The 26,953-nt window shown below is 52.4% G+C and overlaps 11 protein-coding genes across 11 annotated transcripts; 7 read left to right on the forward strand and 4 right to left on the reverse strand.

The window, feature by feature from the left end:
• Positions 1-230: 230 nt before the first annotated feature.
• Positions 231-3,080, reverse strand: SCP_0500750 (predicted protein; the record flags this gene model as incomplete). The annotated part of the gene is made up of 10 exons (XM_027758144.1): positions 231-293; positions 342-632; positions 694-972; positions 1,034-1,579; positions 1,630-1,877; positions 1,928-2,043; positions 2,093-2,201; positions 2,252-2,455; positions 2,521-2,818; positions 2,871-3,080. 10 exons carry the CDS (start codon positions 3,078-3,080, stop codon positions 231-233), a joined length of 2,364 nt encoding a protein of 787 aa, XP_027613945.1.
• Positions 3,081-3,326: 246 nt separating this feature from the next.
• On the forward strand, positions 3,327-5,135 carry SCP_0500760 (hypothetical protein; the record flags this gene model as incomplete). Its single annotated transcript, XM_027758145.1, has 6 exons — positions 3,327-3,543; positions 3,599-3,728; positions 3,785-3,976; positions 4,188-4,437; positions 4,499-4,643; positions 4,693-5,135. The coding sequence occupies 6 exons, from the start codon at positions 3,327-3,329 to the stop codon at positions 5,133-5,135; spliced, it is 1,377 nt and encodes a 458-aa protein (XP_027613946.1).
• Positions 5,136-6,604: 1,469 nt separating this feature from the next.
• Positions 6,605-8,117, forward strand: SCP_0500770 (Aspartic protease; the record flags this gene model as incomplete). The annotated part of the gene is made up of 6 exons (XM_027758146.1): positions 6,605-6,747; positions 6,802-7,190; positions 7,250-7,380; positions 7,436-7,836; positions 7,893-7,997; positions 8,048-8,117. The coding sequence occupies 6 exons, from the start codon at positions 6,605-6,607 to the stop codon at positions 8,115-8,117; spliced, it is 1,239 nt and encodes a 412-aa protein (XP_027613947.1).
• Positions 8,118-8,892: 775 nt separating this feature from the next.
• Positions 8,893-11,134, reverse strand: SCP_0500780 (hypothetical protein; the record flags this gene model as incomplete). The annotated part of the gene is made up of 4 exons (XM_027758147.1): positions 8,893-10,377; positions 10,425-10,508; positions 10,561-10,629; positions 10,682-11,134. The coding sequence occupies 4 exons, from the start codon at positions 11,132-11,134 to the stop codon at positions 8,893-8,895; spliced, it is 2,091 nt and encodes a 696-aa protein (XP_027613948.1).
• A 1,317-nt stretch (positions 11,135-12,451) lies between these two features.
• Positions 12,452-12,840, forward strand: SCP_0500790 (hypothetical protein; the record flags this gene model as incomplete). The annotated part of the gene is made up of 3 exons (XM_027758148.1): positions 12,452-12,460; positions 12,512-12,751; positions 12,802-12,840. 3 exons carry the CDS (start codon positions 12,452-12,454, stop codon positions 12,838-12,840), a joined length of 288 nt encoding a protein of 95 aa, XP_027613949.1.
• An 835-nt stretch (positions 12,841-13,675) lies between these two features.
• SCP_0500800 (hypothetical protein) lies at positions 13,676-14,161 on the forward strand (the record flags this gene model as incomplete). The annotated part of the gene is made up of 3 exons (XM_027758149.1): positions 13,676-13,761; positions 13,815-13,952; positions 14,083-14,161. 3 exons carry the CDS (start codon positions 13,676-13,678, stop codon positions 14,159-14,161), a joined length of 303 nt encoding a protein of 100 aa, XP_027613950.1.
• Positions 14,162-14,610: 449 nt separating this feature from the next.
• On the reverse strand, positions 14,611-17,850 carry SCP_0500810 (hypothetical protein; the record flags this gene model as incomplete). The annotated part of the gene is made up of 6 exons (XM_027758150.1): positions 14,611-14,663; positions 14,725-15,004; positions 15,067-17,047; positions 17,102-17,223; positions 17,289-17,649; positions 17,705-17,850. The coding sequence occupies 6 exons, from the start codon at positions 17,848-17,850 to the stop codon at positions 14,611-14,613; spliced, it is 2,943 nt and encodes a 980-aa protein (XP_027613951.1).
• A 566-nt stretch (positions 17,851-18,416) lies between these two features.
• SCP_0500820 (hypothetical protein) lies at positions 18,417-18,650 on the reverse strand (the record flags this gene model as incomplete). The annotated part of the gene is made up of 1 exon (XM_027758151.1): positions 18,417-18,650. The coding sequence occupies one exon, from the start codon at positions 18,648-18,650 to the stop codon at positions 18,417-18,419; it is 234 nt and encodes a 77-aa protein (XP_027613952.1).
• A 795-nt stretch (positions 18,651-19,445) lies between these two features.
• Positions 19,446-19,853, forward strand: SCP_0500830 (hypothetical protein; the record flags this gene model as incomplete). Its single annotated transcript, XM_027758152.1, has 2 exons — positions 19,446-19,715; positions 19,770-19,853. 2 exons carry the CDS (start codon positions 19,446-19,448, stop codon positions 19,851-19,853), a joined length of 354 nt encoding a protein of 117 aa, XP_027613953.1.
• A 1,603-nt stretch (positions 19,854-21,456) lies between these two features.
• SCP_0500840 (predicted protein) lies at positions 21,457-22,756 on the forward strand (the record flags this gene model as incomplete). The annotated part of the gene is made up of 8 exons (XM_027758153.1): positions 21,457-21,461; positions 21,596-21,775; positions 21,836-21,842; positions 21,906-21,997; positions 22,052-22,064; positions 22,121-22,333; positions 22,393-22,446; positions 22,511-22,756. The coding sequence occupies 8 exons, from the start codon at positions 21,457-21,459 to the stop codon at positions 22,754-22,756; spliced, it is 810 nt and encodes a 269-aa protein (XP_027613954.1).
• A 3,046-nt stretch (positions 22,757-25,802) lies between these two features.
• Positions 25,803-26,871, forward strand: SCP_0500850 (hypothetical protein; the record flags this gene model as incomplete). Its single annotated transcript, XM_027758154.1, has 5 exons — positions 25,803-25,933; positions 25,990-26,078; positions 26,132-26,353; positions 26,404-26,732; positions 26,791-26,871. The coding sequence occupies 5 exons, from the start codon at positions 25,803-25,805 to the stop codon at positions 26,869-26,871; spliced, it is 852 nt and encodes a 283-aa protein (XP_027613955.1).
• Between the last annotated feature and the right edge of the window lie 82 nt (positions 26,872-26,953).

Here is a 26,953-nt window from a genome sequence, read left to right on the forward strand (position 1 = left end):
ATAGCTCATAGAACCAGACCATGCGGGTCAAAGTGCTTCAGTATCGCTATGTCGAGAACGTAGGAGGGTGGCAGTGTGACACACGGATGGTCAAGACCAAACCGCTGTACTCCCACCCGTAGAGAAACGCTGATGCGTATCGTCCTCGAATGTTATACTCACCGCCTCAAGTTATTCAGAATCGTCCATAATTTAACCGATAGAAATAACAATAGATTCCGTGAGATCCATCAAGCACCTACTCGACGTTTTAAAGATCGAGACTGTAACTCTGCAGGAAGAACCTGCACAACCTAAGAAACAGAGTCAGCGAAATACCTCAGAATGTAGGACCAGCACACCTTGCGTATAGTTTCCTCTCCACCAACTTCCCACCCGCTGTCTGCCACGGGCAACATACAGCTATCCACCAGCCTCGTCGCGAGCTGGCCGATCCCATACTTCTCACCGCTGTATTTCCTCCAGTTGATGATATTATACAGTAGCTTACACTGTCTGGTGAGGAACCGCCGGCGAGCTGGGATCGCCTCCGGGTCGAAGCGAGACTTGCTCAGTGCGAGATAGGAAGGGAGGAAAGACTCCGTGGAAGCGACAGCAGCCTGCAGAACGATGTATACGGATTTCAACAGCAACTGAATGGCATCGTGAGGACGATTTTTTATACGGCAAGACGAATAAGAAGGGTATACTCACCTCGAACTTGAAATTGTCTTTCTCTACAGATGCTTCCACCTGCTCCGCCAAATCTGTTAACTTCCGAAGGTCCTTCGCCGAATATGGATCAAACCCGCCGGCTTCTATCAGCTTGCAGAGTCGAGGTATAACCGCGGTGGATATCATTGCAGAGACAAGGTCTCCATCAGGACCCATCGGACCGATATCAGCTTCCTGGTCCTCACCGGACTGCAGATGCGGATGTGAGTAATGGTATAGCGACTTGTACCATGTGAAGTCATCCAGGGTCCTAGAGTCCTATTCGCGTACGCAGCAAGAATCAGTGATAATAGTTGCAGACGGTTTGTAAATTGCATACCTCCAACGGACTCCATCCAAGCAACTCCAAACGAACCCAGAATTCCCAGGCACCGACCATCCCAAGCCCACCCCAAGCACTGGTATAACTGTCGCTGAATCGCTCACGCCACTCCCCGAACCACTTTCCCAGTCCCCGACTGGGATCTCGGAACTCCTCTGCTTTGACGTCAGACATAATGTCTTTGGTGTCTCGCAGCAATGCCGCGACGGCCGTCTTGTAGTCCGCAGCATCGGACGGCGGGAGCGACGAATCGGTCGAATATCCTTCCTCTTCATTCTGCTGCGCATGGCCGCTCGCACGCCTTAGCATTCGCCGCGACGCACGAGCGTTTCGTCGGTCGCGTCGAGTGACCGTGGGGTTAGCCTGTGGGATGACGCGGCCGAGCTCATCAAGTTCATCTTCCTTCGGTTGTGTCTGGGGCAGAGAGCCAAGAAATACAGAGAGATCGTCCTCGTCTTCCGCTCGCCGGCGCTGAGAGATCATCTCCGCACGTTCTTTCAATAGAGACGCCTGTTCGTCCTGAAGCTTCTCCAATTGTGGGTACTACGCCATGATGAGATTAAACAGATATCAGAATGCGATTGTACACTGACCTTTTCGTCAAGAAACGTCGCAACGCTCTCTACCCACTCTCTGAACGCAGCAAACCAGCTCCTCTTCTCCTCCGCCTTCGCGATCATCTCGCGCATCTCCTTCTCCCGCGCCTCCAGCTGCACCTGCTCCTCTCCGATCGCCGTCATTGACTGTGAGTTTTGCGCGTGGGAAGTTGTCAGCGCCGTCAGAGACTGTGTTAGACGTGCAACAGCGGCTCCCAATGTAGGTATTTCGGTGACAGGTGGTACTGTGACACGGGTCAGTCGCGGAGACCTTTCGCTGAGACACGATACGTACTTGGTGCAGGCTTGTAGATCGGCTTAGGAGCTTTCTCTGCAGTTTCTTCTGCTCGCAGTCCGCCTCGACGCAGCTGCTCCAGCTCCCATTGCATCGTTTCCTCGTCTTCCTCTTCCCTGGGGTCGACTGTGAGATGGCGACACTGAGTACGTAGTACACACGTACGCATCGACGATCATCTCGCTCATCTCTTCCCTCCGCTTCTTCGCCTCAACCTTGCGAGACTTCTTTCCGAGAGCGATCCTCTCTTGTGCACTCGTGAATTCGGAAAACTCTACAAGAGATGAGCGTCACGACGATTGGCGAAAGAAATTAAGGACCTACCATCGTCTGCATCGCCCAACTCGTCTTCTTCTCGTACCAGCCGGCTCTCTGGGTGAGGACCTTGGGAGTAATCGCTCCGCTTCGACACCGACAGCGAGATGTAGTCCTCGTTGCCACTCTTCTCCGCAGTGCGCAGCCGCTCACGCTTCTGCTTGGCAGCGAGGATAGACGACCCGGATAGAATTGCAGTCTCCGAGTCATCGCCTGGAGTAGCACATCAGAGTCAACATCGCATAGGCAAGGGAATATGCATGCCGTTGGGGCGTTACCAGTTATGTCAATTACCACGGACACTGAAGGCTGTTGCTGCAGAGTATCTACGTCCATGGAGACGTCCGCGTCATACATGGAAGTGTCTGCCGGGAGTGGCGGGCGGGAGGTGGGAGTGCTCGCTTTGAGCTCGGAGAGGTATGCGGCATCGTAGACTGGCGTTTTGTTGGAAGACGGAGTTGAGGGTGGTGTAAAAGGCGAGGGAAGGATGTTCCCCGGGGACGCAGAATGCTTGCCCAGAGTCAACTTCCGACTCAACTTCGACTTCTTCACCTGAAACACCTCACCATCCCCCTCCTGTCACTCTCCATCTGAGTAAGTATTCCAAGGATGCTATGCGATGGCTCACCTCTTCGTCGCCACCGAAGCTGAGCCGGGTTTTGGGCTTCGCGCGCAACTTGTTTTTTAGTTTCGTCGCAAGCATGCTAGGAGATTGTTCGGAGCCCGCTGCCCGGTCGCCCTCCTTCTCTTTTTCTCCGACTACTTCTGGAGTTGAGACGCGTCCTCGCTGGGCATGCTTCTTGCTAGAACGCTTAAACACAACCGGCGGCTCGGTCATCGCTGCCAGAGTAACTCTGTGGTACAGATCTGGCGACAGAAAAGCTTTATAGGAGCAGATCAGCTAAAACGCCAGGTAGCAAGGGTCGTAACAGTCGCAGCACCAGCAACAACGGGGACGACGAGCGTCGAGGACGAGCACAACGTTGAGCTCTACGGTGAGGAGGCACGTGATTAGAGAATGTCGATTTCGGGAAAGGAAAGATTCCCACGCCCCACCTTTCCCTTGTGACCGCGACGAGCCGTGATGTCGCGTCCTCGCCCACGCCCGCGACCACGCCCCGTCGTCCATGTCCCTGCCCCCGCACCTGCACCTACTGCCTCTTCGCCCGGCCCATCCACGATCACCTCGCCTCCACTGGAAGGTTCCCCGGTCGATGCTGTCGCCGACGAGGACGAACTGTTCTTCAGGAACCGCACGCGCACGGCGCAAACGTGGAGGAAGCTGGACAAGATCTCCCACGGTACAGGTGCATTCCTAAATCACTTGGTATGTGTTTGCTCATGAGATATGTTCAGAGAAGGAAGCGCATAAACGAATGAGCTCAGATGAGGAAGATGAGGAAGATGATATGCCACATAAACACCGCCGACGGACCACCAAGGACGAAGTCCCGAAGTGGACAAAGATGTCAAAGGACGCGATACTGTGAGTACGCAAGCTACCGAATTCTGTAATGCGTGTTTGACTCTACGTCACCACAGTCTGCTTTCTTCTGACGACGAGGACGACGAGGTCATCCTACGCCGCGTAGAGCAGGCCACTCCCAATGGAAAACGAGACGCTGCACAGGCACAAAAGCGCGTCAATAAGCGGCAGCGTAGTCGGTCTCAGTCTATTACACCTCCTCCTGCGGTGCCTTTGATTGCGATCCAAATTGCCAAGGAGAAAGTGCAGTATGTATCCTGTTCCTACTTCCACGCGAGTGCTACACTTTTTCAAAGACTTTGTGGTATCTACGGGTTTAGTGTGGTGGGCGTTGCGAATGTGCTTCATTGGGTATGGCTATACGTGTGTCCCAACTTATGCCACCTGCCACGCGAAGGCTGTATGGCATCGTCCTGATACATGGTCTTTCTTTGAACTTAGCTAACGTCTTCTTACTAGACAACTTATCGGCGTGGCTCCACGAGCCCCCTCTCCAATCTCCGTTGAAGATGATTCCACCGACACAATTGCCCTGGACCCAGAGTTGGCCTCACTTGCGCGCCAAATGCAAGCCCGGTCGCAATCTGCGATGGATGATGACATCCTTGCAGAGGGAGGCCCGGAAACTGTCGCGATCAAGGTGCACTGGAAGCCACACCCGCTAAACCCGACAGCCAAGGCGGGCTTATGGGGGTTCAAAATGAGGCGGGTGCGTTCACGTCGAGTCTGTTCAGGCCTCGATTGGTGCTGACTGGTGGATGTCTATTCAGCAAGACCCGTTTCGCGAGGTTTTCGATGAGACAGCAGATGCCGCAGAGATCATCTCGGACCACCTGGTGATGACCTACAATGGCACGCGCGTCTTCCCTTCTGCGACCCCGCACAGCATAGGCGTGTGGGCTGAGGCTGAACTCGGTAAGCATCTGCCGACGACGAGCTCCAATCACGCTGACGATCCTTGCAGATGCGTGCGACAAAATGACATACGAATACCTCCTCGCGAACCGCCGCGAACGCTCACCTTCTGCCTTACACGAGCGCTCGCCTTCGCATGCACGGTCACCTTCCCCGACGCTGGACGAATCCGAGGCCGATTCCGCAGCTGAGTCCGGGACAGAAGACGACAAGTTCCGGCTGACGGTGCGCTCCACAAAGGCGAAAGACATCGTACTCACCGTACGCCCCACAACGGCTTGCGGCGCGATCGTGAAGGCGTTCCTGAAGAAGGCGGGGCTCGCAGAGCAGTATGGCGCCGCGGGCACGCCGGCGAAGAAGGGGAAGCGTGGAAAGCCCGCGCCGCCTGCGGGTGCGTACTTGGTTGTGGATGGAGATAGGATGGACCCTGCGTCGGGAATTGGAGAAGCCGATTTGGACGACGGAGATTTGGTCGAGGTCGCAGGCCTATGAGACCTTAAGCTTCAAGATGCTAGGGACGGTCATGGACGCTGGGTGTTGAGTTGAAGATGGAATGGGATGTTGAGGATGTTTAGTGTTACTTACCGCTACAGTTTTGGTGAAGGGTTTTTCAAACTGCTCCTGATTCTCTACCATACAATCAGAACAGGTACCCTGTTCATAATTCCACGACTGTCGGGCACAAGCACGATGTAAAGTGCTGAATGTCTGATGCAGATGGACGACTACCTTTGGCTGTATAAGAAGTTCGTCGTTATAACAGTCGACTTTCCAGAAAATTTCCGTGCGCCTGTGTTTCGTCTTTCATTCCGATTTATACAGCATCTTTATCTTCAAGTGTTTGCAGGCCCAGGCTTGTTATTTAGGTGAGTTTCTGCATTCTCGAGCTCAACTCGAGCTCGACACTGCCTGTAGCGACTAATCATACCGCAGCAGCACTATGTAGGCTGTGCGCAACCTTGTGTGACACGATTCGAAGCTTCCACTCACCGGAGACAGTGTGCAATATCGCATCTGCGGACATTGTGGGAAAATTCTGCCTTACATTGTACATGTATGTACAACTGTCTGACATTCTACCACATACAATGTTAGATGGGATATTTGCACAATATTAGATGTCCAGATAAGTAGCTCACCGTCTCCGGTGACCGGTGACTGTTACGCTTCGCTCGTATCAGTCACGAGGCGTGCATTCGTGGACGTGACAGTATATTCTATCTGTGGTGAAGACGACCTTCTCGAGCATAGAAGACTCGGGGGGAGAAAGCCTAGAAATCTCAACTTGTTGCAGATTCGCGATTCGCGTGGCCATCACTGGCAGGAAATTTGTCAATGGTACCGCCATGGGGTCAAGTTGTTCTCCTGAAACAAACCAACGCACAGGTAAGAATCTGATTGGTGTCCATCAAATCCTGACGTGTATAACGACAGGATCTCCTGCTTACAGTTGGTTGGCTCACTAATAGCACAGCCGCACCTTGATGTATCATGATCAGCCAATATTCTAAGGAAACGATGGTAAATATACCGCAGTCATTCAATCAGGTCCACCATTAACCGTAATATAGCACACGAAGTACCGCTGCATCGTGTTTGCATATTGCAGCTGTACCCCGTTTCACCGCCTAATCTTCCGAGTTGTGTATATCGTCGGATTCGCAATCTTGAGGCCGCTCACGCAGATCCTCGGCATGCCAATGTCCCGCATATGATTGCTTTCCCATCTATATTCTGTTGAGTAAGTGATTCCTGGATGCACGCATCATCCCAGGCGCAGCACATCTACCGGGGTTTCGGACGCATGCCCGCCATATAAATGCCAGCACTGTCCAGCGGGCGACGCCATCAGGCTTTTCCCTGTTCACTCGCGCTGGTCGCTTTCTCTTTTCGTTGTCCGTTTTCCAGCTTCCCCTTGACGACCCTCCAAAATGTTCTGCAAGGCAACTATAATTACTGTGATGCTCGCTCTCCTCGTGTCCGCGGGCCCGGTAGTTAAGGAACGCGGTGTACACATCCCCCTTCAGAAGCGTGGGTCGCTGAAGAAGATGGACGGCACGTTCGACTACGAGAGACACGCCCGTCAGCTCGTCAAGATCCAGAAGTACGTGACCTGTAAACGTTGCTAGACCTTCCCAATGCTCACTCATTTCTGCAGCAAGCACCGCCAGAATCTGGTCAACCTTCAGAATAACACTGGGGCCCTACCCGCAGGCGCATTCATTCCACAAGCCCTGCATCATCATGCGACGCAGGGGGAGAACTCACGGCGGCGATACAAGCGCCAGGCTCTGCCTCTCACGGACCAGCAAGACGGCCTCGAATGGACGGGCACTATCACTATTGGCACCCCTCCTATTAGCTTTGTCGTTGATTTCGACACCGGGTCATCCGACCTCTGGGTTGCGTCCTCAGAGTGCAACCAGTGCGGCAAGCACAACACTTACGACCCAGCATCTTCTTCCACCAGCTCATCGAAGGACGGGAACTTCTCTATAAGCTATGGTGACGGATCTAGCGATTCTGGCCCTGAATATACCGACACTGGTGAGGCCCCTCTGCAATGAAGATCTCATCGTAGAGCGATTTGCTTACGGTTTTCCCAGTCACCCTTTCCGGTGTTACCGTGACTGGTCAGGCCTTGTCTGCAGTGACGTCCGAGTCAAGCGAGTTCCAGACGGATCCCGCCGACGGCCTCATGGGCTTTGCCTTCCCGTCCATTTCTCAGCTGCAAGCGGTATGCCTTCTCTGTCGCACCATCTCATATTGCGGCCTGACCGATGCGCGCATAGAATCCCTTCCCCTTCGCTGCCTTGAGTGAGAGCGCAATCCCGCAGGGCGTTTTCTCTTTTAAGCTCACCTCAGACGGCGCGGAGCTGTACATGGGCGGTGCGGACTCGTCGCTCTACACTGGTGACATCGAGTACCACTCTCTATCCGCGGACAACGGGTTTTGGCAGATTGGTGGTGCGAGCGTGCTCGTGAACGGGCAGACGACGGTCTCGGGCCTCGACACGATCATCGACTCGGGCACTACACTCGCGTACGGACCCACCGCCACCGTGTCACAGCTGTTCCAGGCTATCCCGGGCTCGCGGGAGGACAAGGACGGCACGTATACGTTCCCGTGCGACGCGCAGCTCACGGTCGCGTTCAGCTGGGGCGGCAACACGTGGGCCGTCGACCCGAACCTGTGAGTACATTTGTCGTGCAATGTGCAGAATGGATAGCGCTGACATATGTGCATAGCTTCAACCAAGGCGCAACGAAGCAAGGTTCTCATCAGTGCGTGGCCGCGATCGGTGCGAGCGACGATCTCGGCTTCGGTGAGAATGTCTGGCTTCTGGGTGACACGTGAGTACTCGTCCCATCCCTCTCCCATCTCACACCAACGTGGTGAACAGCTTCATGTCGAACGTGTACACCGCCTTCTCAATGGACGACAACGCGGTGGGCTTCGCCGCCTTAGCGTGAACGCCGCTAGGCAGTCAAAATGTTGTACTTGCAGTTCTGGGATGAACACTCTTGTAGTTTGGGTCGAAGCTGGAGTCGCTCTCTTCTTTATGACAATTCACGGTAAACCGATGACGAATTATGGATTTTGACTTTCGCACACGCGCTGCACTCGCAATGCATACAACTACAGTACGCGACGATCGAGCCAATAAGGGGTATTATCTCAGATAGTGCGACACACCTGAGTGAATGAATACTGGGTATACTAAAGCGCACTGGCAGATGAAATCACAGATTAGGTGCATGGTTTCTTTGGCAAAGTAGTAGGGCTTGGTACCCTGTGATCGCCAAGGTAGTTTGTGTTGGGTATTGACGGTCAGCACGACGCCTGGTAGTGGGGACGAGAGCGCGTAAGAGTTCACGGTCATCACGATTGAAGAAACCGAGTCATCCGTGTGCGAAGTGATCCCCGCAGGGGGAAGTGTCGCTGCAAGATCGTTGCCGTTCGTCCTCCGGAGGGAGTAAGATACGGAGTTGGTATGTCGAATATGATGCCCTTTTAACATCTTGAGCACGGATTTTCACGCAGGAAGGGGAGAAGGGAAAAGCCCGACTAGAATTTGCGTATCAGAATCTCGGCCGGCGGTATGATCCTGCTGATCGGATGGGACGCGCGATGGGCGTCGTTGACGATACGGCAATTTGATCACGCATCCTCGCCAGAGAAGACCGACAAGCCGAGCTATGCCTTTAGAGACAATCCAACGGATCGAGGAGAACGACCAGTAGACGACTAGAACGCCCGTATATGCGCAACCATGTTCCCGAATGTAGCAGCGCACGGAAGTAAAGTATCAATACTGCAGCTTTGGATGGGTGAGTCCTCATCCTCGTCGTCGGAGTCGCTGCCGAATATTTCTCGCTCCAAATCTGTTGTGGTCGGAGGCGAATCGTCCTGCTCTGGTGCTTGTCCGTCCTCGACGCCACCTTCTCTGTCCTCAGCTTGCAGAGCGCTGTGGTCGTCTACATCGTCGTCTGCGTCGCCGTTTGATCCAGTGTAGTCATAATTGGATGGAAGATGCTTGTCATCGTGAATCACGTCGACAGCGAGTAGGACTGGAAGCGGAGGTGAGTCGTCATCTTCATCCTCGGAGTCAGATCCAAAGACCTCGCGCTCCAAAACCTCTCTTGCAGTTAACGCACGTCCCTTTTCGTGCTGTGGTACGTCATCTTCATCATCCTCAGCTTGCTCAATGTTGAGCTCAGTCATATTATCGAGGCCCACAGAGCCAGTGTTGTCGAAGTCTGATGAAAGCTGCTCGTCATTGTCACCTATATCGATGGCGGGTAGGACTAGCGCCCGGGAAGGAGAACGAGAAGGCTTCGGAGGTGTAGGAGGACGCGGAATTGGTAGGTCGTCGTTGACGACGACGGACTCCGCGTCGTAGTTCTCCACGGTGGGTAGTCCCAGCGTCATGAACAGGTTGGATAGGTCTTCCATATTAGAAACCACTGGGGCGGAGATCTGCACAGGAGAAGGCGAGTTCGGTATTGCCACAGCCTTGTCCTCTTCATTCATGTTGGACTCCTTGTCCATCGTGTAACAGCCATCAGCAGTGTCGAAATTATTGCAGGATCCCGAAGTCGGGGCAAAGCCTAGAGTCGCGAACGCGTTTGCCTTGATCGAAGTCGACTTCAAAGCCGGATGTGTAGCCTGAGGTGGGCGACGGCAAGGATCACCTGCCCATGCCTCCTCCTCTACAGCGAATGAGCCGTTCAGTATCTTGTCCCTGTAGATCGACGTCGGAATCCGGTCAGCTGCAATACTCTGAGACAAACGGCGAGGATCAGCCACTCGTCCCTCCTTCTCGGCAACGCCACCAGATCCGACAATAATAAAATCGTCCCGCATTTCATCGTCTTTGTGCGTGATATTGGACGTGCAGGTCGACTTCGAAACCCGGGCGGCTGTAGTAACTTGAGGCGGACGACGGCGAGGGTCAACTACACGATCCACTCTGTTTGTTACACGAGCAGATCCAAGGGCGAAGCTATCTTGCATCTCTTCGTCATCGCATTTGACCGTCGCCTCCGCGAAAGGAACAGGTGCGATGTTGAGGCTCTCCACACAGATATCCGTAGGCGACACGCCCTCGAAATCCATCACTGGAATGTCGTTGACCAGTGTCTTGTCTGGGTCATCAATATCCATGCCGATTGAAGCAGTACGAGCGTGGATTAATAGGTCTAAGGTCGAGGGTACACAAGGTGCCTCTGTCTACGAAGAAGTAAGTAATCGTTCATTAAAGGCACGGAGAGACTCACGAAGTCACGATCGTGAATAGCCGAAGAGTCGGGTGAGTATGAGTAGTGAGCCAACGTCAGGCTGTGGTGGCGGATTAGAGGTAGCTAGACCAGACGAGATTAATGAGCTGTGGATAGCGAGGAAGGGAAAATGTACCCCTCGAGCCACGGTTTGAGTAGCGATGGCAGGACCCAGAGCAACGAAGTGACAATTAAGCCGAAGACACTACAACAAAATTAGCTCAGCTGTCGTGAAACATTGTAGAAGATCAACAGACGTCGGAGATATGCTTGGGCATCCACTGCTCGAGGTTGAACGTCCCCTCCACCGACGAGAGGCGGGCGCGCTCAAAATCGGTGCACCTTCTGAATGTCCTATGAACATCTTCAAGGACGGGCGGCTGGGGAACGACGTGCAAGAGGCAACCAATGTCGACTAATGTGTGGCGGTTGTCGTCGATGCCAACTACAGCGAACTCGCCCATCGCTAAGTGACGGGCGACAGAAACTGAGTCCAGTACCCTACGACTCCTCGCGTCAGCTGTTCGGGCAGCAACGCAAGCTGGATGATGACGACCTCCAGCGTCATAGTCCTTCAGGACTGCTTTGGTGTAATCGTGATGCGAAGGGAAGATGCGACGACCAAGACGACGAGCAGCCCATTCCTCAGCGAGATATGGGCCCTTAGTACCCTTGAACGAGTGGATACGAGTAATTCTCGGCAGGGTCATTGAAGAGATGACGGTAGGGCACCTACGTCCTGAGAAGTGATAGAGTGAGTGGCCAGAGGTCGGCTCAGGTGAAGCCGTATGTTGAACGTGTGTGTTGAACTTTGAGGATGTGGCGTTTGCAACGATCGCGTGGCATGGCGCACGTGAAATGATTCGGAACGCAACCCGGCACGAAAGAGACATGCGCACGCCATGGCCAAATGCTCAACCTTCGAGCTGCAGGATCGAGAGGAATTCAATGTCTGCCAAATTCGTGCATGCCGAAGGTGAAGGCGACGAGAAAGCCGCCGACAGGTGCGAGAGTAATGACGGGATCCGGTAAGGCGCTGCCCGTCTCAGTATCGATGAAGGAAACACATATTGGACGGTTCTGTTGAGCACGTCTGTTGTCAAAGGTAGCAAGCACGTATTGCAGAGTAAAAAGGACACCGAGGCCAGCGCCGGAGGTGAATCTCAACAATCTGAGTCCGACGAGAACTAAGGGTACGTCAATAGCGAAGGAATAGACAATCCAAATGATGGCTGGCGCGGAGAAATAAAGGCCATTACCGTCGAGGAGAAACCTTCCTCAATAATAATTCCCGAGTTGGAGTCAATGACGGAGGTGGTACCGTTTTCATATATGACCGTCATTTTGACAGAGGCTGCCCAAAAGTCTCCACAGAATAAAGAGCCACCGGTGACAGGGAAGCGTCACCGACGACTGTGAGAACAGCCACGCCAGAATATGGAGGAGGTAGGCTGGGGTCGCCATCTAGGATGGCCGCGAGCAGAGGGGCTGGCGCAACGCAAGTGACAAACAGCTTGAAATTCCAGAAGTCGTGAAGTTTTGGCTAAGCAGCTTGCTAAGCAGCGAAGAAAAAGGAAAGGGCGAGCTGACGTAGCTCCGAGCCAGTGAAGGAGAGTACAGATTACCGGGGTTTTTGGGCGAACAACTGCAAGCCCCACTTCAGGATGACATACGTATCAGAATTCTCGGAACAGAAAAGAGTGCGAAGTCTGAGACGATTTCGGAGCCTGTCTAGTCCCCCGAGGGCGGATGATAGACAGACACCTCAGGATATCGTGTCTGACATGTACGCGTATCTTCTACCCACGTGACCGGGTGACGCGACTCAAACGCGTGCATGCAGCATATTGCGTCTCGGGCCCTACCGTCTATGCACTGTACTAGCCATGAAACGAGCACGGTAAGTCCATGAGGATCCGAGGTGTACCTGTGACTCGAAATGCATCACACTCAGTGATTCTGCACAGGAAAGTTCTGCTTTGCTATAGTCTCCTCGGCGGTCCAAAGTGCTCGCCTGAAGAGATTGCATGAGCTACGTACGGATCTTCCTGCAGGCAGTGTACTTCTCGGGTTGACTAGCAGACCAGTTACTGGTACAATTGGGTGTAAACGGTCTTGAGTTTCAAGCTCGCTCTTCGCTAGAAGGCATCGCACAAAGCCCTGAAGAAGCAACAGAGCATGTACTCATATTGCATACATCTGATACGGTCTCGCCTACAGCGGATTGCAGCGCTAGAGCCTTTATGAAGCTAGGGATTGGCAATGCAGAAGACACCACTGACATCTCACGCAAGCTGGCCAACTATGACGCCCCGTCCGTGCATGCAGTAGGTGTTGATTTGACAGCAACATCCCGAGTTGACCCTCTAGGCTTTAGCTCCCGAGCGAAATTCATGGAAGAGGCTCAAATTCTTGAGGATGAAATTAAGCTGCTGAAGCATCACATAAGAGGAGCGAAATTAGGTTCCTGCTTTTCCCCCCCTTCCCCTCAGTATCAACAAGGGATTATCTCCGAACAGATATCTTAGTGAACCATCGCTCGAGGCTGTTCTCTTAACGAAAGACCATGCATCAGCCGTTAACTGACGGTTACTCTCTGGATCCAGCTTGACGAATCGATCGAAAAGTTGAAGCTGGCAAACCGACTGTTGGGCAGGTTCTATCTGACACGTAGGAAGTCATTGCTTCTATGCTTGATGATCGCCGCTCACATCGAGCGCTACATCAGCGCTAGATCCGACAGATATAGAAGGAAATTTTTCAGAGCACAGGACAAATCTAGCCTCGCTTGTGCGATGCTTTCGGCCGGTTGTCCCAATCAACCAACGAAGTACGAGAACAGGGCGTAATTGCTGTGCAAGCTGCGTCATATTGGACGGAGCTGGGTATGATGTGCAAGTAGCTGGAAGCGTCCATTGGCTACAGTCCTGCACGAATCTTGGAGACGATTGTACGCCAGGCTGAACTTCGCAACTCAGAGGATTTGGAGGGCCGCCTCGACGTGAACATCGCATTCGAGATCGATCGGGCGTAGAACGTAGACCAAGCAGCTTCACTTGCTTCGCGCGAGGGAGTGCTACACCATGTATGTTGGTCTCTATCATACGACAAAATCACGGCTGAAACTCTAATGAATTGTCGTTGCTAGATACAAGATAGCTTCGTCCACCATCTCCTTCCTCCTCTGCGTAATCTACATGACGAGCCCTTGGCGAACAGCACGTTTGCCAGAAAAGCGGACGCATTCATCCATGCCTTCATCGAAGAGCTCGAGGATGCTGCAGACGACGTCGCCGCTGCCCCGGGCATCATCTTCCACTGCATTAGATGACTCAAAGTAAATCCGCTGAACCCAGCAATATATGATTATGCTGACCAATTTGCCGATAGAAACGCCCGCACCAGACAATGGCTTACTCGTCCTCTGGACCGTGCAGACCTCGCGACGGGATTGCACGCCGTTTCCGAGCGTCTGCAGGGCGCTGATCTCGCGGAAGATGAATGGATCGTTAGCCTGCTATCTGAGTTGTGAGTCACCTTCGAAGTCCTACTTCTAAACTATCCTTAAACAGAAGAATCGGTCCCGCGTCCCGACTGACCACCCATATCTACGCCAACTTACCCGTCAATACCTCTCCTCCCTTCGCTACCGCGCAAGAGCAGCGCATCTTAGAGGCAGAGACGAAGAACAAAGCCGATATTTGAGCGAGGCGGTGGTCAGACTGCAAAAGGCTTGAACAGAAAAGTGTAGGAGATGAAAGTAATGAAGACATCTTAATTATAGTGAAGTTTAAGTACAGGGTACAGTACAACAAATCCGGTCAAATACGGGATGTTGTCCGAGATGAGAGCGAGTAGATAGAACCACAGATCCGGACAGTAGATCATTCAACAGAAATCGAGACAGCAAGCGTTAGGGCGGATGACAAAATAATACGCATGAGAGATGTGTACTTCGCGACAGAGAGATACATGCAAGATAGTCAGAGTGTTTGAGAGCCTTTTCCTTGACGAAAGATGTTAACACCCAAGGGTAAATGTGGAGAAGCCACACGCTCTTGCCAAGCGTGGCACCGCAAAGAGTTAGACGGGCAAGTTTAATATGAAGAATAATGATGCCGTTGATATCATCTCAGACCAGGTTATGAGTCTATGACAACGTTGTGGTTGCAAGAATCAACCAACTTTACGCGGTGTTTCGCCGGTCCGGGCTACGTCCCAAGGGACGATCTGAACGTGCTGTATCGAGCACACAGCACACCGCGTGAGCTTGAATCGGGCAGAGGAGAGAAGGACTAACCTAAATCACCTCCGTCAATACTCCACCTTCTAACCATGCCTCCAACGACCCACTCACTGCTTCCTTCGCCATGCTCATGCCCGCCCTCACATATATCGTGTTCACTCTGATGCTCCTCATCTCGGCGATCATTCAACTCATGTCCGCCCTCGTAGCCGCTATTTCCATTCTCGTCTCCGCCAGGGCTTTGCATTGGGTCACCAGGACCTTCAAGATGCAATTCCGAGGGTGGCGAGACGACCGCTCTCGGAGGAGTAGTCTCGTCTTGTACGTTATTCGTCTGATTCAATGATAACACAGTAGTTCAATATACAGCAAATACGATTAAAGATGAGGACTCACATCATAGTTGGTCGATCCGTGGGTGACGTCTGAGGGAGTTACAGCAGAACTTGATCCGTTGCCAGTTCTACCCTTAGGGTCGAGTGTGGAATATATCACGTATGGTGCGTCGATATGCCCCGATGCTGATACGACAGATGTGACGTCTTGGCGTGAGGGATGTACGAAGTCGTTATTGACCGCGATGGCCCCGCCACCGTTTGTGCCCCAACCCTCGCCCTGACCTCCGCCGTTTCCATCCTCCCTTCCACGTGCTCCATTGTATTTCCCATACTTGTCCCTACGTCCACGTCTAGGTCCACGTCCACTTCCATTTCCGCGATAATGCCGGCTCCCGTCCCGACCTTCTCCCTCTGAGGGAGAGTGATCATGAGCAACCCATCTTGATGCAAAGCGACCGACTTCCCGATCGACGGCCGGCATAAAACCATGAATACTATTTGGAAGACACGATTTCGAGGATGAAGAGGCTAATACCTCTTGGTCGGTGTGACCTTCTAAGTGAGCAATTTCCGCCCAATTGCAATCGCCACCGGAATTGCTTGGTTTCTGAAAGGTGGGTGGCGCCGCTGGTGGAGACGCTGATGTCGATGCTCCTGGACCAACGTGAGCGTCTGTGTGAGGATCTGACGTCGGTGTGCGATCGCCACCTGGACCGCGAGGCCTCTTGTGTGGATGCATCGGATCAGGAGAACCAGAAGGTTGCGCTAAAGCTGCTGAGGCAGGTGCACTTGGACCAGCCTGAGCCTTTGGTCGAACAGCTTGTCGCCGCCGTTGATAACTTCCTCCAGAGCCACGGTATTTCCTTGCACCAGCGCGCACCTTCAACGGAGTTGATTCCGATACGCCATTGCGGACACAGTTCCCAGGTGCCCAACGGGAGGCTGCGAGACCTTCAGAGGGCAGTTCTAAGGATATAATTTGAGTCGATTCGGGTATAGTTTGAGTCAATTCGGGTATAATTTGAGTCAATTCGGGTACAATTCGAGTCGATTCGGGTATAATTTGAGTCGATTCGGGTATAATTTGAGTCGATTCGGGTATAATGGGAGTCAATCCGGGTATATCTCCGAGACCGAAATTCCGAGCGGTGGTGTCCCTACCAATCGCAGAGGATAAGTAGTTGCCACCAAGAGGGCCTGACTCTCCAAGGACTTGATTCGAGTGGGTGTGGGTACCGACCGCTTTGGTGATAATCGGTGCGGTAGTGCACCCAGCCGTCGCAGAGGACAAGCTATCATTATCGATGGGAGCTGTCTCGCGAAGCACTTGACTCGGGAGGATGACGGGATTCAGGTTTTCAGTGACCAGTGGTGCAGTGGTGTCTCCAGCCGTCAGAGAACATGCGCTACCAAGAATAAGAGTTGCCTCTTCTATGACTCGACTCCGGTGGATGTTGGTGTTGACCACTTCGGCTATGATCGGTGCAGTAGTTTCGCCAATCATCACAGAGGATGAGATGTCACTAGTGACAGGAGTTGTCTCGTGTAAGTGACTCGGGTGGAAGTTGGTATTAACCACTTCAGTGGCTATCGGTGCAGTAGTCTTCCCAGCTGTCATAGAGGGCAGCATTAATCTGTCCCCGATGGGAATGAAAATTCTTCGAAGTACTTTCTTTCGAAAGTTGTCCGTGTTAGTGGCTATCGGTGCAGCAGTATGCCCAGTTGATATAGCACACAAGCTTTCACTAAGGAGAGTAAGAATGTCTGCATTGCGACGCCCAGGCGGTAAGTTCCTGTTAATGGCCCGAAGAAGTTTGTTAGAGATGTCCTCCATACTGCCGGGATAAAGGAAACGGTCTGATTCGTCATCATCACAAGCCGTCTGGGTGCATTTGTCCACATGCTCAGAGACGGAATGAATACCTTCAAGATTGGTGGGGGATGTGGATATGACTTGACTCTCAGGGAGGACATGATTGGTTACTCCATTCACGGGCTCATCCAATTCAGTAGCAGTGCAAAGCGGGAGGTCATGGGGTCTGACAACAATGCAATCAGTATGGTAGACATCGAGTGGTGATATGACCACTGACGGATCGCCAGCAGTAACTGGGGCCTCAAGTTCAAGGCGATGACCGCGGAATCCGAATAATTCGGAGCCAAAGCTGCTAGGCATGGATGAGACGGACAAATTGGTGAAATCATAAGACACAACCTTGAGGTGCAGTAAATCCACCTACAGTCAGAGACAATTTCCGGTGAAGAACGTCGCACACGTACAATTGGGAAAGAGTTGTTTTCAGTATGTGGCGCACGGTCCGTCTTGAAGATAGAAAGCTTCTCTAACTGTACAATCATGAAAAGGGCAGCCGCAACTAATAGAGATGCAACAAGAATTGTGGCGCCAATTGCTGCCCAGGGGAAGCGACAATAGATATCGAATATGGTGACATGAAGGTCGCCAGTACGAAGCGGCACTTGGAGGGGAGCCTTGGAAGTAGAAATGGGAGAGTAGAGAGCGACTAAGTCAGTCACGGGCCTCACAATAAGATCAGTGGTTATAGATAGATGTTCCGTTCTTCCATGCATCGGCGACGATGGAAGGGAGTGTGGCGATATAAGCGTAGATAGAGGCGTAATGCTGCTGTGCAAAGTAAACTTCAGAGATGAAATGACAAAATTTTCTGAATACATACATCAAACCAGTGGCGAGCTTGATGGAGGACAAGAGGGGACCGTATAGCTGCTCTCTCATGTTTGTTCGCAGGGTTGCGAACAGAGTGGTGCTGAAAGAGCCATACAGGGCTAATGTAGCGGCAAGTAAGAGCGGAATGACAAGCATCGTTCATTCGACAATGTGTGGGATAAAGAGAAAACATGTTGTGGCGCTGCTTCGCCGCTTATGTACCTACCCTCTTTGGACAATAGTGTTGCGTAAGAAACTCAAAGCATGTTATTAACGTTAGGTTTATAACATGTTAGGTTCCGGAGGTATTTGACACCATGTTTTTAACGTTTAAAACATGTGGCCACGTGACCTATTTTCGCGTACTATAAACTGTAGATTTCCTCATTTTTGCACCTGTTTACAATGTTTACAATACGATATCCGCCTTCGCCCCAGTGGGCTTAGGACATGTCTACGACAGGCCTCGACGAACCAAGTATGTATGGAGCAGCGGATCTACAATGGCATGAGCGGGACGTTGGCTGGACTAGCACTCTGCTACCTGGAGTACAGGATCACCAGTGATAAGACCATGTAGGTGGATGGGGGTTACACCGGAAGAAAGGAGGGGAAAGCATCAACCAAGGACCCTCTGTACCAACCCCTTACATAATCCAACCCGGTTGCCCAGCGGGAACATGAGCGAGCATGAAGTCCGCTGTGAACGGCAGTCGTCCATCCTAGGACAAACGATGATGGTTCATGAATGCGACAGACCGAGTGGTAGAGGAAGTGACGATGAGCTGGTTGGCGTGCTGCGGGGATGGATGTGCGATTGGACTGGTGGATGATGGTGAGGGTGTGTCTGGCTGTGTTTGCCCAACGTCGGGAATGCCAACTCCGTACGCTGGATGCCCATCATGGGGCGGGTATAGAGGGTTAGATGAGCTATCGGCGACGATAAAATCCCACATTCATCGAGGCCGGGACGACAACATGGTGGTTGTTGTTCTGGAGGCTGCAGAAGAGATCGGAGGGCCCGAACGTATGATATTCCTACTCTACTACTCGATGACCCCATATCCTACCAGTGGAACTGTCAGCCTACTTCCGAAGACCTGTTACCTGTTCTCTTGGGCCCCGCTCGACCAAAAGGACATGAAATCTGAAGCTTGAAGGAGAACTGTTAGTGGCTGTCAAGTTGTAGTAGAGCATCTGACCTCGATGAGGGCTTGTGAGCAACCCCCGCATGCCGTGGCCCAGTACGCTATGGGGGAATCCGACGCGACGTGACCATTGGCGCCGAACTTATTGACATAGGCATTTTGGCCTTATGTTTTTAACATGTTTTTAACGTGTTAAAAACACGTTAAAAACATACATGTTTTAAACATGACAGTTTTACACGCAACACTATTGGACAACAAAGAAAAGAGTGTCGTAGATACGCATCGTGTCGTACCACGTGATCGTCGTGTAAGTACAACAATCCGGCAGCTTCGGACTCGGAGGGTTCAAACCTATAGCTAACAGGAATCTGTTTGTTAGCTCTGGGAAGATCCTACCTCCCGGGTGTGTCTTTTGCAATGGTCACCAGCCACTCCAAGTGTTTATGTGAGCCAGTACCCATTTGCGCTATCATACGTACGAGAGCACTGAATAGTGGTGTATAGGATTAGCGCAGTACGTATACGTACCCCGAGTCAACGATGTCGAGACGTCGAAGAACAACATGTTTGCTCTACTAATGTTGTCTTCCACTTTAGACTATGTGGTCGAATGTCTGGTCGCAGCTGTCATTACCTGGTCGTCAGCCCTGTCACGTTATCGTTTTGTGCCCCAGCCCACAAGAGCTTCACTCAACACTCCCAGCCTTGTTCGACCTTGTGAAGAGACTGGTGATGAAGTCGCGAGTCAACACCACCACCATCCTAGTTGCGTTGGTCTGCGTGGAGAGGTGGGGCCGTAACGTCGTTGTGGATTGTGCCCGCTTAAACTGCAGAGGCACCTTTTTGGTGGCCCTTATCGTAGCCAGAAAGGTATGAGGAATTATTTTTGCTCTGTGTATGTTTTATACCAGCTCCTCCTTGTAGAATGTGGACAAACGGCAAATACCGCTGAGGCGCTTGGCGGCCTGGCCGGGCCAGCCGACCTGTTGGCCCATTACGACAACGTGATGTACCGATACACTACCTCCACAGCGTGCCGTCTTCCCGAGCCGTTCTCTTGTCTTCCGTGCGTCTCAAACGTGCACAGCTCACTTTTAATTGGCTCTAATGCCTTCATTCACCATGCTCCCATCCCTCGCCCTGCCCCTGCTCCTGTGTTCGCCGCCCACCCTGCTCTCGACCCTACCCCGTCACTCCCTGCCCAGAATAAATGCTCCTGGCCTGCACTTCCCGTGCCGAGGGAGCGGCTCGATTGGTCAATCCACACCAAGGCGACCGCATCTTCTGACTGGCCCTCTGACTACCCTCACACCCGCCGCAAACACCGCCGGAGACCACGCCTCTATATCCTACCAATTATCTGTGAGGACGAGAACTTGCCTTCTGTCCCACGCTCTATACAGGAACGACACATCACTGGTGTGGGTGTAGGCAATAGAGCCCGGACGTCTGTTTGAACCGTGGATTCGAAGACAACGCTCTGAGCCATTCTATTCTTACACCGAGCTTCGCAATGACGGTGTCAGAGTGGTGAGCACGCCCATTACACATAGTGTGGCCAACGACGGCCATGTATGACTCGGATGCCGTAGCCATCGGTGTAGTCTCTGCGCTGTAAATTTCAATTTTGCATGGTACCGGTAGCTTGCCTATCATTTAATTCGTCTCACACGCAATATAATGTGTTTTCTTTACTTTGACAGTGTGACGAAGTGTTTTACGCCTTCGTCTCGGAGTTCTACAACTGAGAGTGTTTCACGTCCGCTCGTTTACCATAAAAAGCGGTGAAAGGATACTAAAAAAATCTACCGACTACATTATACATAGAGATGTACAGATGTACATAACGCCGGGGAGGAGTTCAAGTTAGGAAGAGTACTAGTCGTACAGAAGCCAGGGCCCAAGACTCTGCTGTGTCAACTTATCGAGATCAAGGCGGCAAAAACTTGGAGCTAATCTGGGAGCGAACGAAGACATCCGTATTAATAGCTACCGATGCTGGGATACAATGATGTGACCAGTGCGTCTCGCGCGAGGGAATGACCACAGACAGCGCAATGTGAATGTCGGCACTCACAGCAACAGAAGGTTGATGAACTTTTTTTTCTTTTTAATTAGCTATAGCTGATGGACATTGGCCAGCTGTATTACCACGAAGCTCGCATGCATCGGCGCTTATTATTCGGTGTCTACGGGCGCTTTTCCAACTTGGTCTTCACTCGGAATTCAAAGGCATACGAATTCACTACGAGACAATACCTGGTTCAACTCTTGTGAGTACGTCATGCTCTCTATGTTAGTCCCTCTGATGTTTCTCACCGCGCACTTATGGCTTCTGAGCTTGTATGTGTATACTGTACGTTTTAAATTTCTGTCAGACCCGGGCCTCAATCTGCTTGTTACTCAGCTAAACGGACCGTCGTCGGCGACATTGTTGAGAACTGGTTGATAAGGTAATAATACCAGGGGGATTAAGATCACAGCTGTGCTCTATTCCCGCCATTACTGGCTATTGCCAGTTCCCATCGATGAGCCTTCGGAAACGCGCCATTCATCAAGCTTGGTCTACGGCCGGCTGGTGCTGAATGAGTACCTTATGCGAAACCTCACTATGGAGTGAGCAGTCGATCCCTTTCCACCTACATAGGGCTCGCCGCTATCGCTGCCATGTAGCACAACCACCACTCTCCCGCTCTATTCTCCGCTCTCCCATTCTCGATTCTAGCTCATATTTTCACGCTCCTGTTCAGCATGGGTTCTATCTCCGACCTACCGGCGTTCGCCCACGACGCGCCTGCCAAGTTCACTGTACCGCCGGCGCCGGCGTGGACGTACGCGCAGAAGGTTGACGCCACCCCCGAAGGCTGTGAATGGGTTGCCGGTGAGAAGTCCGGTTTTCATGGCGTCGATCCCGCGACGACGGATCGCACGTGAGTCTTTTCCGTTCGTGAATTGTCCTGTGCTGCTCATGGTACAGCTGCGGCGAATAGGAAATTGGTTAGTGCGCTGGTTGGCTGGCATGAATTGGAATGATGCACTAAGGCTAGCGGGTTACGGCAGTACGCGCTCATGACCAGCGGGATTGTCCCTCGCCCGATCGCGTTTGTGTCCAGCATATCCGAGGACGGCGTAGAGAATCTCGCTCCGTTCAGGTAATTAATGATCTGTGTATGTACCTTCGCACTAACTCTCAACGTGCTCTGCAGCTGGTTTAACATGGTAAGCTCTGCTGCGCATCTTCTCGCCAGCGACCTGGAATTTCGGACATGCTTCAGGTTGCGCCCGATCCGCCCCTCATCTCCTTTGCGGTAAGGCACGAGCCACGTGCAGACGGGTTGAAAGACACGCTGCGAAACGTGCTGAAGACGAAGGAGTTTACGGTGAATATCATCAGTCACGCGTTTGTCGAAAACGCAAACGCCACAGCGGTAGACGCACCTGCAGAGATCAGCGAGTGGCCGCTGAGCGGACTGACGAAGGAGCCGAGTGTGCGTGTAACGCTATCCAAATATTGATTGTCGTAGTCTGAGTGCTGCTCGATACGCAGCTTAAGGTGAAAGCCGCGCGTGTGAAGGAGAGTGCATTTAGCATGGAGTGCGAGGTGCGTCCCGTCTACCGATCTCAAGCGGAAGCAGAGCAACTGATCGCTGGTGCGGCACCCACAGCTGTTCCAGTCGCACGACATCGTGCACCCTGAGTCGGGCGAGACGACGTCGACGCTGGTGCTCGGGCTCGTGAAGTACATCCACGTGCGCAAGGATGTACTGAACGAACGCGGGCTTGTCGACCCGGTGAAGCTGAACGCCGTAGCGCGTTTGGGGGACATCACATATGCGCGCCAGGGCGACCTGTTCCGCATCCCGCGCCCAACGTGGGCGGCGAATGGCGAGGTGATCAGTGGGTTGCAGTGAGGCTGTGTCTTCGCATGTGGGTTAGAGATAGAACTGTGGTGCAAGCTAGGAGAGGTATCATTTTTCGATAGAGACTCTTACGTGCCCCCGCTATAGATCGTTTACCCAAGGCGGCAACAGGTGGTGTCTTCTATTTCGCGTGATTTGCGTCTAAGTTCCATCAGAGGAGATACTGGTCGGTATGAAATCGGGCACAACGAAGACAATATCAACGTATATACCGATGGGACTTCTCAATATTAGAAACCAAGGAACACGACCAGGCAAAATTTTGACGGCACTGAGACTGTATTCTGTTGATATCAACTGGAAGATTTATGCAGCACACATCTTGCAGACGTGACGAGGATGTCATTCATCAACTATGCAGCTACATGCAGCCTCCAATAAATTCCCAGATGACATCAAGCAGTATTGTAATGTAGAATTGTATCATACGATCGGATCGTCCGAGAAATCGAAGCGGTGACCTATGGGTCCAGGCGCTAGCCGAAGCACGCCGTGTGGACGACATAAGGAACACACTCGACCTATGAAGCATGTCAGCCAAATGATACAAGATAACAGTGTGAATGGGAACCCTCACCCTCGATTTCTGAGTGGACGCTAGAGACCAACACCCAGTGACGGGCGCGTCATTCCAAGCTGGCGGGAGAGGATGGTGGCGCATATTGCTGCCGTGGATCCTCAACGCTCTGTCGTCTCGTGGAACGGAGTAGTAGGGAGGGATGTGCTTGATGGGAGTCGGGGAGATCTAGAGCTGCAAGTGTGCAGAGTGAAACGAAACCGGGTATCCAGCGTCGGAATACGGGGCACTTGAACGGAGGCTGGACGAAACTTGATCCGGAGGCAAACTGAAAAGGGCGAAGGGGAGGATTAAAGTAGGCGCAGTATAGCCGCCTGGTTGGAGGGAGAAGGGGGCAAAGGTGGAAGCGGGACACCGGGGAGGTGCACCTATATGTAAGGGAGAAGGGGATAAAACGCGGAACGGAACACCGGGGAGGTGCACCTATTATACTGTCATAGAAAGGCAGATGCGGCACGAAGGGCGAGGGAGTATTAAAGTAGGCGGCGTATACCCACCTGATGTAAGGGAGAAGGGAATAAAAACGCGGAACGGGACACCGGGAAGGTGCACCTATTATACTGTCAGGGTATCCAAAAAACGGAAAAGGGACACCGGACAGGTGCACCTATTATAGTATACATCGTACGCGAACGCGGGGCGAGGGGATAGTGATGGACGCGGGAGTCGAGGCATGTGCAGGTGCCGAAGATTGAGGAGACCAGAAGGTAGTTCTCCAAGGACCAAGTGGTGGGCGCAGGTTTCTGCAATGATGAATCCCAAGGATGTGATGGCGTTGGACGTCATGAGGACGAGAACGAGGAGGCGACCACGGGGAGCACACAGAACCTCGATAGTTCGAGCAATTACGGGGTTGAGGATTGACGACGAGATTGATTATAGCGAGACTGTGAAGAACGAGCTAACATCAGGACAGAAGCAATGAATCGAACCATGAAAGAAAATGCACTTCATAGTCCAACCGTTGTTTTATAATACTATCCATGAGCGACAGCGAGGCAGGCCAGCCCAAGGATACTGATGACCATGAGAGGAGCGGCGTGATGACTTATCGACGGGGTACAATGAGGAACCGCGGATGCATGCGCCTAGTGATCGAGCGTAATGGGAAAGGCATCCAGTCATTATGGAGGCCCGGAACGACTAGGGTTCTCGAAGATATGTCGATGTTATTTTCTACGTGCCGCTCGTCCGCTCCAGTGGGTTGCCGCCGTGGGGACGGATGAGGATGGAAGACGAAGGGGATGGTGCTCGCATACACAGAGAGGGACAAGCGTACGGTAGTACGAAGAAGATGTGCGATGCATACTGGAATGCGAGGGGGCAGGAAGAGTACGACACCGGCCTCTACCATCTACCCACGGCGAATGTCGACGACCATCTTGTCAGGTGCGCCGTCGCCTGGAGATGTGGAGGAAGGAAGACAGAGAGGCGGGGAGAGTTGGCGGTCTGCCGCAGCTATTTATGCGAAACGGATCGCGAGGCTGGCACTGTTGGTTGGAGGCTGTCGTCGACGGTCGCACTGAGCACGCAGTGGGGCACTTCGAGTTCAGGCTGATCCTGACTCGGACCAGTCAATTGCCAGTCAACATGAAGATAATTAATGTGCATGTGGTGCTGAGTCTTCGATGGACGATCGATTGGCACCTGTCAATCTGAAGCCGCAAGGACAGAAGAGGGAGCAAGAGACCAATCTCATGCATCCACTTCTATATTCGCGGCTGCTATACAGTGCCAGTGGCTCCCCGGTGGACATGGACTGCATATCGAGATAAATTAGTAGCGAATCGATCCAAGAGGATTTACGACTCCAACTTGAACGCAACGAGGGAAAGACGTCGTCGAGACAGACGATTGGGAGAGATCCACACAGAATCCGAGTATACAGGAGTGTGCAGCACAGAGATATGTGCGTAGTAAACTGTGTACCGATGAAGCACATATTTCCATGGAGAATCTTGTGAAGAATGCAGTAAACGACCCTTGGTGAATCGACGGAGGCCATGAAAGTGGAGCGCACGTGCGACCCGGCGCCCGAGATCCGTGCTAACCTCTGATCGGACTCGGAGAGTCTGCTACACTGCTCTAACTGGATGCCTTCCCGTAGCCGTTTAGAAACGTTCTAATCTAAATTTCGTCTCTAAATCAGGCCGGCACGTCGGCAAATTGATCTCCGCATACCGTGAGAGCAAAGTGAGCTCTTTCTAAACCTTATATCTGGAAGGGGGGGTCTCCCCCCCCTTCCAGATATAAGGTTTAGAAAGAGCTCACTTTGCTCTCACGGTATGCGGAGATCAATTTGCCGACGTGCCGGCCTGATTTAGAGACGAAATTTAGATTAGAACGTTTCTAAACGGCTACGGGAAGGCATCCACTAACCATCCTGAATCGAATATACGTATGCACGTCTTTGTGATAGACCCGATGCGAAAGGCTCATCCAAGTATGTAGCATAGATCCATGACCATCAGCCAGACGCTCACACCGGAGAACGTTCCTCTGGGAATTGGACCACCCACCCGCGAGGAGTTACTCGTTCACTACCCCGCCAAATTCACCTGGAAGCAACTGAAGACCTTCGTTAACTCGGGGTAAGTTCGTGAGTGATTCCTGATCGTCTGTCTTCTGCAATCTAACCATTGTAAAGCGATCTTGGGCTCCTGAAGCGGGACAAGAAGCTGCAGATCAGATACGATGCATGGGCCAAACGGATCCGGGCACAGTATGACTCCACGGGTACGTTCTTTATATTTTTCGCTTGGATATATGTTCGTGGAACTTCAGCACAGTGAACTACCTTCTCTGCAAGCGCTTGCGATGGGGAGAACCGGATAGCCAGTCGAGCCTTCCTTCTCGACTGGACCAAGATCGTTCTGCTCCTAGTGGATTACACGTCTCTGACAGGATTCCCGCGGAGCTTCCTTCCATTCCTGCCGACTCTCCCGAATATTTTATCGCAGATACTCCCCCGGAGCTGATCAGTGTTATCATGAACGATTGGCCGTATTCAGGTGAGCCAGCCGGTGCTGGCCTAGCGTATTCTGTGCTCACATCTGTACAGTCCCTCCGGAAATCGAACACACTCTCATCTGGACGCGTCTCCCTATATTTCCGCCGTCGCTTCCACCCTCGGTCGCACCTCGGCTGCTGCAGGACGGGATGTGGGGTTTCACAGGCAACACAGAACCCCCTCCTTCGCCAAGCACACTACCAGAGTGCCTGCCTGCGCTCGCAGATTGGAACGTCAGTTTGGACAAGCTCGTGCGCTCCCCGCCTGGAACGGAGGAAGAGGAAGCACTCGTGCGCGAGGCTGGGAGTGAAATTGCTGAATTTGTGAGGCGGCGGTGGAAGGAGGACGAGTGGGAGACGGCGTGGTTTGTAAACCCTCCTGTAAGCTCTGGAATATATGATACCGAGCGTGTACTGATATCACTTGTTTTGGATGCAGAGATTGCAGAGTGTTCCAGGTTTGGCGCACATCCACGTTTTTGCCAGATATAAGTCGCTCGAAGAGAAAGTAAAAGCATGATCCATTGTAAGAGAATAGAGAGTTTCTTCATGTGCTCATAGAGGATGATTGACAGGGCCAACTGTTATTAGAAAGATCTCGG

The sequence above is a fragment of the Sparassis crispa genome, assembly GCF_003851025.1.
Source record: "Sparassis crispa DNA, contig_000004F, whole genome shotgun sequence".
Lineage (NCBI taxonomy): Eukaryota > Fungi > Basidiomycota > Agaricomycetes > Polyporales > Sparassidaceae > Sparassis > Sparassis crispa.